This window comes from Bos indicus, chromosome 1 (genome assembly GCF_029378745.1).
Source record: "Bos indicus isolate NIAB-ARS_2022 breed Sahiwal x Tharparkar chromosome 1, NIAB-ARS_B.indTharparkar_mat_pri_1.0, whole genome shotgun sequence".
Taxonomy (NCBI): domain Eukaryota; kingdom Metazoa; phylum Chordata; class Mammalia; order Artiodactyla; family Bovidae; genus Bos; species Bos indicus.
In genome coordinates this window covers 57,753,725-57,770,187 of record NC_091760.1, presented here as the reverse complement: position 1 = coordinate 57,770,187, position 16,463 = coordinate 57,753,725, and the positions used below count along the sequence as shown (strand labels likewise).

Here is a 16,463-nt window from a genome sequence, read left to right as displayed (position 1 = left end):
TTAATATAGCAACACAATTTCTAGAGTTTCCTTTTCACCCTTGCTTAGGTACTTACTTATTTTTAAAATACAACAGCCTTAATACTTCAAGGATTGCCACAGATGTTCAGAGGTAATGATGCTGTGTATCTTCTATGGAGAAGGCAACGGCACCCACTCTAGTACTCTTGCCTGGAAAATCCCATGCACAGAGGAGCCTGGTAGGCTGCAGTCCATGGGGTCGCTAGGAGTCGGACATAACTGAGCGACTTCACTTTCACTTTTCACTTTCATGCATTGGAGAAGGAAATGGCAACCCACTCCAGTGTTCTTGCCTAGAGAATCCCAGGGACGGGGAAGCCTGGTGGGCTGCCGTCTATGGGGTTGCACAGAGTCGGACACGACTGAAGCGACTTAGCAGCAGCAGCAGCACTTTCTAAGACTGTACTGTGTCAGCCAATCAAGTCATGGGTTGTGAACCTAAAGCCAATGGGTGCAGGCCAGGGGCGGGGCTTAGAGCAAGTAACTGTCAATGAGGTTGCAGTTGGTTGTGGCTGTTTCTGGATGAACGGATTAGCTACCTTCCACCTATCACTTACATACTACATAATACTCCTCCTGAAGCTCTGGATGGTGAGTCTCCTTTAGCTTCCCATTCAGGAAATTGCCCTTCCCCGCTGGTACTTTGTTCCTCAAAGAGGAAACAAATGCTTTCACAGTATTCCAGCTACAGATTCAGCAACCATTCGTCTTGTAGTTTCCACTTTTTCTATGGCAGCCAATCACAGACTTTCCCGAAGATCAACCAGCCTCTCCGTGTGACTTTCTGTTCCTTAGCCCCTGCCCCTCCTCCATTACACTTCCCGTATCAACTTTCCAAACTGCTCACCTACCTAGTATTTATTCCCTTTGCCTTACAAGGCACTAAGAGGAAACCACACTGTCGCCGTGGCTAATCTTAGGTGTATGGAGCAGAGCCGAGAGCAAGGAAGGGCTCATTCTAGTGAAGAAATCCTAGGAAGGCAACAGACCGCCTGCTTTCACAGCGTTTGTGAGTAAGAACCTGCTCTGTTGTGTGATCAGAGAGTCCAACTCCAGTTTTTTATCTGTCATAAATCCTGAGCACTTTGCAGCTTCTTAAGATTACTGGGCTTCCACAGCACTTTTTTCAGGATACTTTTGTCACTTAATTCCTGCAAAAAGTAGTGATTAAAAGGAAGAAATATTTACCATTTTCAGGGACAGAGTGAATCAGTATGATTTCCACACCATGAGAAAGAGAATTTCTCAAGGCTGACTGATGTTGGGGACAAATCCATGGGCCATTTGAGAGGACAGTTATTAACCTCACACAGAAAGAGATTTGAGGCATTATTTAATTTTCCTGATAAGTTAATGTAGGAAACCCATGTGGCAATTTTAAGACAAATCAGTATTTTTTTCCTTAATGCATGTGACATGGACTCATAAACTTATTCAAAGTTGTTTAAAGTCAATTTAAGCTGAATAATAATAATTGTAATTACATTGAAAGTCTGTTTAATCTAAACTGCTACTTCTTTATCCATATTTTTAAAAGTGTCTTGAATAATATTAGCATTTACATGCTAACTTAACATGAGATCATTTTGTGGGAGTAAAGTTTTGTTAGGTGAATTTGGAGTGGAAATTGAAGAAACTAATTTGAGTTTTCACAGCCAAACAGTGAAATTCTGCTGGTTTTGATCTTATATTTCCCTAAAGTTCAAGTATAATTAAGATTTGGAGTAATTTTATTCTTTTATAAAAGGGTTTTATTAGAATTGAATATACAAACACTTATTAAGGTTTTCAAATAAGCTATTTTAGAAATGAGAAACCTGCTTATGGGATCATGTATCCCTGCTTTTAGTTTGGAAAACAATCGACTCCTTAACTGTATTAAATTCTGCGAGCATATAGGAGTATACAACTATGATGCAGAAAATATTTTCCTTTTTTGTTCAAGCCCTTTTGCTTTGTAACAGTGAGAAAATTAATAGGTGACATTGACAATATTTTACTAACCAGTTTGATTCTGAGAGCAAATACACCAGTCTTTCAGTGTTCTTCCCTAATGGCACAGATTTCTCCTAGAGCAGTGCTTCTAAATAGGCTGACTATTAGAATCACTGGGAAGCTTTTAAGGTTCCCAATACTCAGTCTGCACTTTATACCAATTAAATTAACCTCTGGGGATCCACCCAGGTAAATACCTATATTTTTAAAACAATCTGATTCTAATATGTAGCCAAGGTTAAAAATGTCTGTCTTAGAAGGATAACTGAGCTTACTCTGCTGTATCACTATACTATTATCAAGATCCCCTGGTCTACTTCCGGTTCTTAACATGTTACAATGAGGTTAAGGAATTTAGAAATTCTTCTAGGGAAAACGAAACCAACAAGTAAAAAAAAAAAAAGCAGCCCCAGACACTGGGAAACTGGTCTGACACTTAGGGCTAGATATCACTCAATGTTACCACAAGCTGGTGTGATGTTCACAGCTAGTCCATGTTGTTCTCTCATTTGACATAAATAATCTCACAGAACATCAAAATCAAATGAGGTCACTATGAGATGATAATAAAATTGGACAGAACAAGTCACCATGCAACCCATCCAATACCAAACACCTCTCATTCTTGTCTAAAATGAGTGGCTGCTGCTTCTGTACTCAATACAGCTTTATCCCCATTCCAGTTTGCTTTCCCTATAGATAAGAGTTATTGAGTACCCAACCACAAAATTGTCCTTGCTTTCTGACAGCACCCAAGTTAGAATAAAGTCTCACTTCCTTAGACCCTCCTTCTCCAATATTACCAAGATCCATAATTAGTTCTTTCTAATTTTTTGGGCTCCAAAATCACTGCAGATGGTGACTGCAGCCATGAAATTAAAAGACACTTACTCCTTGGAAGGAAAGTTATGACCAACCTAGATAGCATATTCAAAAGCAGAGACATTACTTTGCCAACAAAGGTCCGTCTAGTCAAGGCTATGTTTTTCCCAGTGGTCATGTATGGATGTGAGAGTTGGACTGTGAAGAAAGATGAGTGCCGAAGAATTGATGCCTTTGAACTGTGCTGTTGGAGAAGACTCTTGAGAGTCCCTTGGACTGAAAGGAGATACAACCAGTCCATTCTGAAGGAGATCAGCCCTGGGATTTCTTTGAAAAGAATGACGCTAAAGCTGAAACTCCAGTACTTTGGCCACCTGATGCGAAGAGTTGACTCATTGGAAAAGACTCTGATGTTGGGAGGGATTGGGGGCAAGAGGAGAAGGGGACAACAGAGGATGAGATGGCTGGATGGCATCACTGACTCGGTGGACATGAGTCTGAGTGAACTCCAGGAGTTGGTGATGGACAGGGAGGCCTGGCATGCTGTGATTCATGGGGTCGCAAAGAGTCGGACACGACTGAGGAACTGAACTGAACTGAATATCCTTTAATTGATGCTTTTGAACTGTGGTGTTGGAGAAGACTCTTGAGAGTCCCTTGGACTGCAAGGAGATCCAACCAGTCCATTCCAAAGGAGATCAGCCCTGGGTGTTCTTTGGAAGGAATGTTGCTAAAGCTGAAAGTCCAGTACTTTGGCCACCTCATGCAAAGAGTTGACTCATTGGAAAAGACTCTGATGCTGGGAGGGATTGGGGGCAGGAGGAGAAGGGATGAGATGGCTGGATGGCATCACCAACTTGATGGATGTGAGTTTGAGTGAACTCCGGGAGATGGTGATGGACAGGGAGGCCTGACGTGCTGCGATTCATGGGGTCGCAAAGAGTCAGACACAACTGATCAACTGAACTGAACTGAACTGAACTGACTATCCTTTTACTGAAACCCCCTACCACAGTTCCCCAGGGTGGATATGTCTCCCTCACTGAGACACATAATACACCAAACTTGTCAACTACAGATGTGTTTCTGGGGTCTTCACCAGAAGGACACTGATACCCTTTCTCAAAATACCTGACTCAAGAATATTGGAAAAAAATGTTGGCTTAGAGACAGAAGATTGAGCAAGGTTGCCTTTGAATTGGGTGAAGCACAGTGGTTACTAACCTTAGCTACACATTAAAATCACTTGGGGAGCGAGGCTGCCATGCAGACTGATTTAAATAGGAATCGTGGGGATAAGACTCATCACCAGTGTTATCATATCTCCCCAAGTGATTTCAAAGAAAGTTATAAATACAAGGAGAGAAATTACACAGACTGGGAAAGTATAGAAATTAGAAAACCGAAGCCAACAGCAGGTTGCCCAGAGTCTTTTCTGCTGTAAGCCTCAGCCCAGCAGATCTTTGCATGTGGGCACTCAGACCAGAGAGCTGCCGCTTTCACATTGGTGTTAATATGGCACAGTGTTTGCAAGGCTCTTTGATGCTGGTGATATAATACCATGTGGAAAGAAGCAGAAAGTATGATTAGATAAAGATGAACCCAACTGTGTAAATAAAATACAGAAGAGCCACTAGATGACATGATAGTGCAAAAATTTTTGCTGTTTTTGAAATGTTTGTTTATATATTTATTTCAAAAATGTTCACAATAAGCATATATTTATTTAATTCGTTTTCTTTCAAAAGGTTGTTTAGATAGTCAGAAGAGAGCATATAAGAAAACGTATAAGTATATGAAATATGAAACTGAAAAAGTCATTGCTGGATCATGAGAGGAAGTTTAGTAATAACTAATTGATTGCTTAGCAAGGCAGCAAGGTGAGATGCTAAGAGATGCTAGAAAATGTTAAACCAATATTAGGAGAGATAAAATTGAAAGAATTCCCTCCATGAGGTTTAAGACCCTGATGTAAAACGTTCCTTACCATGGGGAGCAAGTGAGAGTGGCAGACTGCAGCTCTCACCTATTTCTTCAGACCAAGACACATCATGGCCCTTGTTCTTCTTCCAAGAAGTAACGATGGAAACATGTAACAATTCTCCTGTTTTAAATCATTTTGGTTTCAATATTTTTCTTAGGTCCTTAGTTGCTATAAAAATATTTAAAAATTAGAGAAAACCTAGCTCATGAATGTCTTAAAGCAGATAAAATATTATTATTGAATATCATCATGGTCTATTGATTTCTCTCTGGATATAACAAGAAAAGAGATCAGAATATTCTGCCCCCTCCACCACTTTCCACTTTGGAATAGCTGCCTGAACGTGCTTTCAGAAGCTCAGATAAGTGAGGGCAAACCCCTCAGTTGTCCATCCTGAGAAAAAAGTAACTAAACTTTTTCTTTATTATTTAAATAGAAAACATCGTAGAAGAGGAAAGCATCCCTAATTTTGGCAAACTCTAAGAAATTACTGGAAATAAGGACAAATATAGGCTTTTTTCTTTATTTTTTTAAGAAAAGCTTTAGGAGGCCACCAAGAAGAAAAATCTAACTTTCTTTTTGTTCTAGGCAAGTTTTGCAGAGTCCTGAGAGTTGGATTCAGACAGCCTGTGAGAAACCACAGGATGGATGGACAAATTTCTAATCTCACTTTTCATAGGAAAGAGTTTACTGATGAATGGCTGGAAGTTTTTAGGCATTCATTCTTGGAAACTTCTCAGGAACTCCCTAAAATCATTCTAATATTGTCTTTGATCTGTATGATTGGAGGTAGGTGCAATTCTGTTTATTTCAGTGTATTCTGTGGGTGTATTTTGTATATGTCACCGTATAGAATTAAGGAAGGAGAAGGCAATGGCACCCCACTCCAGTACTCTTGCCTGGAAAATCCCATGCACAGAGGAGCCTGGTGGGCCGCAGTCTATGGAGTCGCTATGAGTCGGACAAGACTCAGCGACTTCACTTCACTTTTCACTTTCATTGGAGAAGGAATGGCAACCCGCTCCAGTGTTCTTGCCTGGAGAATCCCAGGGATGGGGGAGCCTCATGGGTTGCCGTCTATAGGGTCGCACAGAGTCGGACACAACTGAAGTGACGCAGCAGCAGCAGAATTAAGGAAGGTAACAATAGTAGGAAATTAGTGTTTTTTTTTTTTCTAAATTCATACCTCTATCCCAAGATTTCCAATCAAATGAATCCAATAATAATCTGCCCCTGAAGGGAGACCATGTAAATCTGATTCATATTCTTCACCTCTATTGGGCTCAGAGTATTCATACCTTCTTACTTGCTAAGTTATGGTTAGATTCAAGTGATGTGGTGAATTGAATCAGATTAACAGGAAATCAAAGGTTAGGGATTTTATTGTTAACCTGTATTATCATAAACTATAGTTTCATCCATATTTTTAAGTTAGCTGTCCCACATCTTTCTTTACTTGGAAAAAGAATTTTCACAGTGATAGGTCTTCTGAATGATTCAGTTACTTTTTAACCCCTTGGCAATGGCACCCCACTCCAGTATTCTTGCCTGGAAAATCCCATGGATGGAGGAGCCTGGTAGGCTGCAGTCCATGGGATCTCAAAGAGTCAGACGTGACCGAGCAACTTCACTTTCACTTTTCCTTTTCATGCGTTGGAGAAGGAAATGGCAACCCACTCCAGTGTTCTTGCCTGGAGAATCCCAGGGATGGCGGAGCCTGATGGGCTGCTGTCTGTGGGGTCGCACAGAGTCGGACACGACTGAAGCGACTTAGCAGCAGCAGCAGCAGCAGGAGCAGCAGGTGTTCTCTTGGGATTCCTGTGTGACACTAGTGATAAAGAACCCGTCTGCCAGTGCAGGAGACATGAGACTTGGGTTTGATCCCTGGGTGGAGAAGATCCCCTGGAGGAGGGCATGACAACCCACTCCAGTATTCTTGCTTGGAGAATCCCATGGACAGAGGAGCCTGGAGGGACACAGTCCATAGGGTGCCACAGAGTCCGGTCCTATTGAAGCAGCTTAGCACAGCATAGCACAGATGTTTTCTTAGGTTTTATCCAAATAGTAACATATGCTGAGAAGAACAGAACACTGTAGAAATCAAAAGAAAGCACAATTTTTGCATCCTTTGTCCTGATTAAGAATTGTATTACAAAGAATTAGGAAACATTAAACTGAAGGAAATGCTGTGATATTGTTTATTTATTGCACTTTGAGGGAATGAACAAAGTTAAGCATTCATTATAGGTTTTCTAATAGGTAGTGAAGTGAAAGTGTTAGTTACTCAGTCATGTCCAACTCTTTGTGACCCCATGGATTGTAGCCTGCCAGGCTCCTCCATCCATGGGACTTTCCAGGAAAGAATCCTTGAGTGGGTTGCCATTTCCTTCTCCAGGGGATATTCCCGACCCAGGGATCAAACCCAGGTCTCCTGTGTGCAGGCAGACTCTTTACTGTCTGAGCCACCAGGGAAGGTAGCTAGATTTTCTCATTGTTATACTAATTCCTCATTGTTATATTGAGAATCAGCCAGGATATTTCATTTTAGTTATTTATTAATCCCTTATTGCTGGATCGCTTAAAAAATGAAAGCTGATTTATAGCATGTACATATATTACTATAAATATTTTAGTAGTAACCCAAGAACCAATGATTACTAGCAATGTTTACTAAAGACTCTAAGGAAATAATACACATCATAAAATGAGTAAAGCATGAGTTTAGTAGATTACCAATTATACTGATTCTATGTGTTTAAGTGTGAGGGAGGGCTTCAGTTACTGTTTCGTCACTTACTTGCTATATTTCTATATTTCATTGTCTTCATATTAAGAAGTCATAACAAATTAAAGTTCTGTTAAGTGTGATACCTCATTGCCTTTCAATAGACATATTTTTTGCAGCACTTTTGAACCAACACTTGAAAGACTTTCCAATTCCTCTCCCTGTGATATTATTTTTACTTGGATGCAGTTTTGAAATGCTAAGTTTTACATCTGACAAGGTGTGTATAGTAAATATGTGTATTTTATTTTTGAGTATATCTAAGATTCATACAAAGATGGCTTAAGAAAACTTATAAGCGTATCTTTTTACTGCTGTACCAGTTCATATATGCTTGTGATGTGAATAACATTAGATCAGCTGTGTAGAAAAAGGACCCAGGTATGAAAGAGCTGAAATCCAGCTTAACATCGTCAGAACAGAGCCTAGGTCTCAAACTAGGTAGGCAATTCAGAATGAATACACACATAGCTACTGAGAGTGTGAGTAGCTGAGTATTTAATCATAATTCAAAACCTTAGACAAGAAATTGGCTAACAAGATAGAAACCCAGAAAGACTTTGAACTACTGATACAAGACTCTATTACCAAGAGAATTCTGACATTGAACCAATCTATTGCCTCAGGAATGTTTCATAGGTTTTCCATTAGAATGGAGGTTCTCTGTATGCTTGGCTTGGAATATATCAAGAAACATACATTGAACCTCTTACATGGAGTTAGAAGTGAGAGAAAAAGCAAACTATATAGCCAAGGTATCTACAGTAATACTAAATAGTTGGGAACAGCTGTAGTCAGGTAGAGAAGAGAGAATATACTTACTACAAGGAATGTAGAATGCATTACTGGCACATTAAATAGTCCTCTAGCCCAGGGATTGGCAGCAAAGTTTTTTTTCTGTAAAAAGTCATATAGTGCATATTCTGGACTAAGCAGGCTGTATGATCTCTATCACAGCTACTCAATTCTGCCATTGTAATTTAAAAGCAGCCACAGACAGTCCATAAGTAAATTGGCATAGCTGTATTCCAATAATACTTCATTTACCAAAAACAGGCATTGAGCCAGATTCGTTCCCAGGGACCATAGTTTGCCAATACCTGCCTTAGTTAATGGAGAAGGCAATGGCACGCCACCCCAGTACTCTTGCCTGGAAAATCCCATGGATGGAGGAGTCTGGGGGCTGCTGTCCATGGGGTCGGCACTAAGAGTCGGACACGACTCAGCGACTTCACTTCCACTTTTCACTTTCATGCATTGGAGAAGGAAATGGCAACCCACTCCAGTGTTCTTGCCTGGAGAATCCCAGGGACAGGGGAGCCTGGTGGGCTACCGTCTATGGGGTCGCATAGAGTCGGACACGACTGAAGCGACTTAGCAGCAGCGGCAGCAACCTTAGTTAATCCATATGTAAATAGGAATGTGTGTAAAAATGATTGACTTTCTCAAACAAATTATATCAGTGATGTTAAAAATGATAATGGAAACCATGTATCCAGGCAAAAATTAGAAGCAGGTTACTACTTCATTTGTTATGAACAGGTTTCATAATCATATGATATTTTACATAAATGTTACTTTAAATACTTCTATAAACTTTCCTATTTGTCAACGACTCTTAAAGGAAAGGCCCCTATGTCTAGAACTGTGAAGGGTCTAAGATTTTACTCAGGTTTTGATCTAATAAATTAACTTGCCACAGTTTCCCAATCCTGTCAAAACACACGGGACTCCTGGGCTAGAGACAAAGTACTCTGTTACTCATGGCAATAGCAGAATCCAGAGCCTAGGATTTTCTTGTTCCATTCTATGAACCCCATAAAGAGAAGTAAAGAGGGCAAGGTGAAATCTGCATACGCAATGGGTTACATTATAAGAGAGGAAATCTGAGTTTAGAGAACTTGAGTTATTTTATGATGGGCAGTGAGCTCATCTTCCCCCTTGCTCCAGAGAGAGATATTATCCTTATTACACTGGACAGTGATAGTAAACCTGCCCTTTGTTCTGGAGGGAAACATTTGCTGTATCTTCCAAAGCTGTTAGTACATACAAATATTCTTGAAAGAAAATATTCCTGGAAAAAAAGCGATCAGTGCCTCCACCCATAAGGTACAGAGAAACACAAGAGACCAGTGAAGAATTATGTTCCAAATACAAGAGTATCACCTAACCAGTAGGTACTCAGTGTTTCCTTCATGAGTGAATGTTGAAGGGATGTGTTAATGAACCAAACTTATCTCTGCTCACCGTCAAGCAGGAAAGCCAATTTTCTGACAGTGGATTGTGGTGAAGGAAAGCATCTATTATAAGGTGCCATACGAGGAGTACCAGACATCTGGTGCTCAAAAAGTCTTCGCTGATGGGTTTCAGCAAAGCATTTTAAAAGCAAGGCAAATGAGGGGAGTCCCAGGGTATGTGATCAACTTGTGCACAATTCTCTGATTGGTTGATGGTGAGGTAAAGTAAAATCATTGCAAATATTTCCTGGTTCCAACCAGACTCCTGAGGGGACGTGTTTATTTCTTTCATTTGGTGGGGATTTAGCATCTGTAAAATAACTCAGCAGATATTCGTCAGACACTATTATTTAGATACTTCAGAGAGGAGCTAAAGCAGAGGCTTTGAGGGAGGGGTCTATCTGGGGAAGGCCCCATAGAATCCTGCTTAGTTACAGACACCTATAATAAGGTTTAAAAATTGCAACTAAATATTTTATGATAAAGACCACTAATTAATTATTTCATGAACTGCATTAACTTCCTAGTCTCTTATTCCTACTGTTCTTCCGTGCACATTTACATAAGCCATGGCTAATTATGTAGTTTCTGGAATTTGATGTAATTGTCTACTCCTTTGTGGATTTTGTGCATGATGATCCATCTACCCAAAATCTCTTCTCTTGTATGCCTGAAAATCTCCTACATATCCTTTAGTACCTATGTCAATGTACTTCCTATGTTTGTTCCTTAAAAAGAAAGACTAGACATAAAGATGTCCATTAACTTTTTGCTGTAGCTGGTAATGACCTGATGGAAAACTATAAAAATCCAACAGAGTTAAGACTTAAGCACTTATTATGTTGTGATGTGTCTTTTTATTTTTTGCTAGAGATAGGAATGCCTGACATGTATTCCATGCTAACAGACTAATGGGTAAATGAGAAAATAACAGTCTTATATTATTAGGTCCAAGAATATGCAGATGCCATACAATGGATGGATTCACACTTATTTTTTAATCTATTTACACCGGTAATCATCTTTAGTGTTGCATTTGATATGGATGTTTACCTGCTCCACAAGTTATTTTGGCAGGTAAGAAGTTATTTTGGCAGGTGTTATTTTCAATAATATTATTTACTCACAAACTACTACATGTTATATATGTTCAGGTTTTTCTTACATTTTAAAAAACTTAAAAAATTTTTTCTTACAAAAATTCTTTTTTACATTTAAAAAACTATTTTGAGATATAATTTACATGCAGTACTGTGCATACATTTTGAACATACAGTTTGATGAGTTTTGACAAATACCTGTGTAACCATCACCCAATCCAGATAAAAAATTTTCATCAACCTAGAGAATTCCCTCCGAATTTCTTTGAAGTCAGTCCCTTACCAATGTATCAGTGAGGCAATCCCTAATCCAACCTTTTTTTTTTAATGATTCAATTTAATTTGATTTATCTTAGAAATTTGTCCAAATATTGATGCGACTTTCAGCATAGACAGTAATTTGCAAGGTCATGGGGTACAAGTAGAAAGACTAATTTTCTCATTATTTGTTATTTCCATATACTACATTTCTTTTGAATATTAATTAATAATCAGAAAAAAAGTAGGATATGGTTTCTATAGCTTTATTCTTAAAGTCTCAAGTAGATGCCAGGTGAAAAAAATTATATAGTGACTTTTACAGGCATTATTTTCAAAAATCATTCCTAAGAAAGATAAATTATATTCAATCAAATTGATTTTTAAAAATCCATTACATATTGTTTTTCGCTGGTTCTTCAATAATTACATAATAGTTTCATTGTCTTCCATGTATGACTTAGATTCATGATCGAAAATAATAAATCTCTGCTTTGGTACCACTGTAGTTTTCTTTTTTCCAAAAGTTTTTATTTTTGATGAAGTCCAATTTGTCCAAATATTGAAAATTTTTTCTTTTAGAATTTGTTTTTATGTCATATTAAAAAATTATTTCCTAATTCAATGTCACTAAGATTTTCTCTTATGTTTTCTTCTAGAAGTTTAATAAGTTTAGATTTCACATTTAGGCCTATGATCTAATTTGAGCTAATTTTTTAATGACATGAGATGCATGTTCAGTTTCATTTTATTTTTTCATTTGGACTTTCAATTTTTACAGAATCTTTTTTTTCTTCAGTTTTATTGCGATATAATCAACTTGGATCACTATATAAGTTTAAGGGTACAGCATAATGATTAATATTCATCATGAAATAATTATAATAAGTTCAGTGAATATCCATCATTTCATGCAGTTACAAAATTAAAGAAATAGAAAAAATATTTTTCTTTGTAATGAGAATTCTTAGGATTTACTCTCTTAACAACTTATATAACTTACAGCAATGTTAATCATATTTATCATGTTATACATTATATTCCTATTACTTGTTTATCTCATAATTAGAAGTTTGTAAGTTTGTATCTTTGTACTGTCTTCATCCAATTCTCCTTCTCACTTCCCCTGTGGTTACCACTGTCTCTGGTAACCACAACTGTGGTCTCCTTTTCTATGAGTTTGTTTGCTTATTTATTTATTTTTGAAGTATAATTGACCTACATCACTGTGCTAATTCCTGTTATACAACATAGTGATTCAATATTTATATACTTTTCGAAGTGGTCATCACAATAATTCTAGTTACAGTATGTCACCATACAAAAATATCAGTTTTTGACTGTATTCCCCACACTGTACATTTCAAACCTGTGACTCATTTGTTTTGTGCTGAAGGTTTGTACTTCTTAATCTCCCACAGCTATTTCTTTCCTGCTCTCAATCCCCTCTCCAGGTGGTTACCTGTTTGCTCTCTTTATGCTTCTGTTTCTGTTCTGCTGTTTGTTCACTTAGCATACTACCCTCTAGGTCCATCCGTGTTGTTGCAAATGGCGAGATTTCATTCTCTTTTGTTGCTCAGTAGTCTTCCATCGTGTGCATATGTGTGTATACCTCATCTTCTTTATCCACCTATCAATGAACATTTAGGTTGCTTCATATCTTGGCTATTGTAAATAATGCCGCAATGAACATAGAGTGCACATATTTTTTTGAATGAGCATTTTCATTTTCTTTGTATGAATACCCAAAAGTGGAATTGCTGGATTATATGCTAGTGCAATTTTTAATTTTTTGAGGAATCTCCATGTCTTTTTTCCATAGTGGCTGCACCAATTTACATTTTGCAAATGGTTCATGAGGTTTCCCTTTTCTCTACATCCTCACCAACACTTGTTATTGGTTGTCTTTTATCATAGCCCTTTTGATAGATGTGAGGTGATATCACATTGTTGATATCAGGGATTTGCATTTCCCTGATGATTAGTGACGTTGAGCATATTTTCATATATCTATCGGTCACTTGTATGTCTTCTTGGGAAAAATGACTATTCTGATCCTTTGCCCATTACTTAATGGGGTTGTTTGCTTGTTTTTGATGTTAAGTAGTATGAGTTCTTTGTATGTTTTAGATCTTAACCCCTTATTGGATATATTGTTTGCAAATATCTTCATCCATTTAGTAGGTGACCTTTTTCTTTTGTTGATGATTTCCTTCACTATGCAAAAGCATTCTAGCTTCATGTAGTCGCATTTATTTACTTTTGCTTTTGTTTTTCTTGCATAAAGAGACAAAGCCAAAAAAAAAGATTGCTAAGATTGATGACAAGGATCTTACTATCTATGGTTTCTTCTGGAAGTTTTCCACGTGTTTAGTCCATTTTGAATTTATTTTTGTGCAGGATGTGAGAAAGTAGTACAGTTTAATTCTTTTGCATATAGCTATTCAGTTTTTCAACACTATTTATCAAATAGGCTGTCTTTCCCCTATTATATATTTCTTCCTCCTTTGTCATAGATTAACTGACCAAAGATTAATTGCATATACAATAATTATCTTTTTCCTTTTCTCAGGTTAGGGAAGTCTTCCCCTGTTATTTCTTTAAATATATCCTCTGTCCCTTTCTCTCTCTCTCTTCTCCTTCAGAGACTATTATGCTAATGTTAGTATGTTTAATGTTCTTTCAGAGATCTCTTAAACTGTCCTTTCTTTTTGTGTGTTTTTCTTTTTTGTGTTCGGCTTCAGTGATTTCTAGTACTCTGTTTTCCAGTTCCCTGCTCCATTCCTCTGTATCTTCTAATCTACTGTCGATTACTTCTGCTGCTGCTGCTGCTAAATCGATTCAGTCGTGTCCGACGCTGTGAGACCCCATCGACGGCAGCCCACCAGGCTCCTCTGTCCCTTGGATTCTCCAGGCAAGAACACTGGAGTGGGTTGCCATTTCCTTCTCCAATGCATAAAAGTGAAAAGTGAAAGTGAAGTCGCTCAATCGTGTCCAACTTTTAGCAACCCCATGGATTGCAGCCCACCAGGTTCCTCTGTCCATGGGATTTTCCAGGCAAGAGTACTGGAGTGGGATGCCATTGCCTTCTCCCGTTGATTACTTCTACTGCATTTTTAATTTTAATTATTACATTCTTCATCTCTGATTCTTCTTTATATTTTCTAACTCTTTGTTAAAAACTTCCATCTTCTCACTCTATTCATTTAATCTTCTCCTGGATTCTTGGATCGTCTTTATCAGGTAGATTGCTTATCTCTACTTCACTTAGTTCTGAGCTTTTATCTTCTTCCTTCAAATATATATTTGGAACATACTCCACATGCTTCATTCTGCCTAATATACTATCTTATTTATATGTATCTGATAGGTTCATCGCATTTTCCAACCTTGGGGAAGTGGTCTTTTTTAGGAGAAGTCCTCTGTGCCACAGTGACACACTCCCCTCTCTTCACCAGGGCTACATCCTCTAGGGGTTCTTCTTACATGAGCTACATGGGTCCATCTCTTGCATCAGGCTGACCACCGTGGAAAGTCTGATAGATGTGGCTGGCCCCAGTTTAGTTGGTTTCTAGGCTCTGCCTTGTGTGGATGCTGCCAGCTGCTGGTGGGAAGGGCCTGGACTCAGGCAGCTGGCTGCAGATCCCTGGGGGGTCCTGGGGCTAGGGCTGGCCCACTGGTAGGCAGAGCTGTGTTCTGGAGTGGGTTTCTGTGGGACCAGGGATCCTGTATCTAGTGTCTACCTGCTGGTTGGTGGGTCCAGTTCCTGACACAGCTGATTACAGGGCCTGGGGTGCTCCAAAGTTCATGTTGACCTGTTGGTGAATAAGGCTGAATCCCAGGGGTGGGCAGCTGAGGCATCAAAAGTGTCTTGGAGCTGGTATCAGCTTGCTGATATGCTGGGTGGTGGGGGTGCCAGGGCTACTATTGGCCTGCTGATGGGCAGGGCCATGATCCAGGGGGGCACCTGGAGCAAGTGCTGTCCTGTTCATCTGGATGGCTTTGGTGCTCTTGTGGTTCCTGGGTTCATGTCTACCCACTGGTGGGTGAGGATGCATCCTGGAGCTAGTGCCAGCTTGATGGTGGGTGAAACTAGGTTCCTCCAGCTGACTGTAGAGACCCAGAGGATCCTAGGACTAGTGCCAGTATATTGATATATGGGGTTGGATCCTAGCCTTTTTGATGAACAGGGCTGTGTCCCAGGTTAGCTGTACACTCAAGGAGTCTTAAGGAAACTAGCCTACTACCCGTAGAGCAGAGCTGTATCCTCACCCAGGTAGCTGCTTGTCCTGAGGTGTTCCAATACTTTTGCGAACAAGCAGGGCCAGATTCTGCAGATTAATAAGCTAGACGAAAGATTCCAAAATGGCACTTGCCAGTACCAGTGTCCACGTGGTAGAACAAGTTCCCCGAAATGGCTACCAGCTGTGTCTATGTCTCTGGGGCGTCATTCCACTCTGAAAGACTTTTCAAGATCAGCAGGTGGGTCTGACCTTGACTCCTTTCAAATTATTGCTTCTGCCTTGGGTCCCAGAGCATCTGAGATTTTGTGTGTGCCCTTTAAGAGTGGAGGTTCTATTTCTCACAGCCGTCTGTCTATCCCAAAAGCAAGTCCTGCTGGCCTTCAAAGCCAAATGTTCTAGTGATATCATCATCATGGTGCAGTACCCCCAGCCCGGGGATCCTGACGCAGGGCCTGGACTCTTCACTTCTAAGAGAGAAACTCTGCAATTGTAATTCTCCTTCTAGCTGTGGCTCACTCACTGTGGATATGGGTCTTGACTCTATAGTGTCTCTGGCTCCTCTTCCCATCTTATGGTGTGTTTTCTTTTTTCTTTTTTTTTAATATAGTTGATTTAAAATATTATGTTAGTTTCAGGTATACAATGTAGTGAATCAATATATTTTGAGATTAAAAGATGATGGCTATAATTCTCTGTGCTGTACAATATGTCTTTGTTGCTTATTTTATACATTCCGTCAACCCCATACACTTAATTTGTCCCTACCTCACTTACCTTTCTCTTTTGGTAACCACTAATTTGTTTTCTATATCTATGAATCCATTTCTCTTTTGCATATATATTCATTTGTTTTTTTTTTTTTAGATTCCACATATAAATGATATATAGTATTTATCTTTCTCTGATTGATTTCTCTAAGCATAATGTTCTCTAAGTCCATCCACATTGCTGCAAATGGCAGAATTTTATTCTTGCATTGGCTGTACAGTGGTGAGCATAGCTGCCTTACATTCTTTT

General features: G+C 39.1%; 1 protein-coding gene across 5 annotated transcripts in view; it reads left to right on the top strand.

The window, feature by feature from the left end:
• The first annotated feature begins 500 nt into the window (after positions 1-500).
• SLC9C1 (solute carrier family 9 member C1) overlaps positions 501-16,463 on the top strand; it is a 114,669-nt gene continuing 98,706 nt past the window's right edge. The window contains exons 1-4 of one of the 5 annotated variants that reach the window (XM_070787709.1): positions 501-612; positions 5,411-5,611; positions 7,727-7,827; positions 10,793-10,921. In XM_070787709.1, coding sequence (XP_070643810.1) covers positions 5,467-5,611; positions 7,727-7,827; positions 10,793-10,921 — 375 coding nt within the window. In that variant the 5' untranslated portion in view covers positions 501-612; positions 5,411-5,466. The other 4 variants (XM_070787704.1, XM_070787712.1, XM_070787718.1 and 1 more) reach the window with 4 other exon arrangements.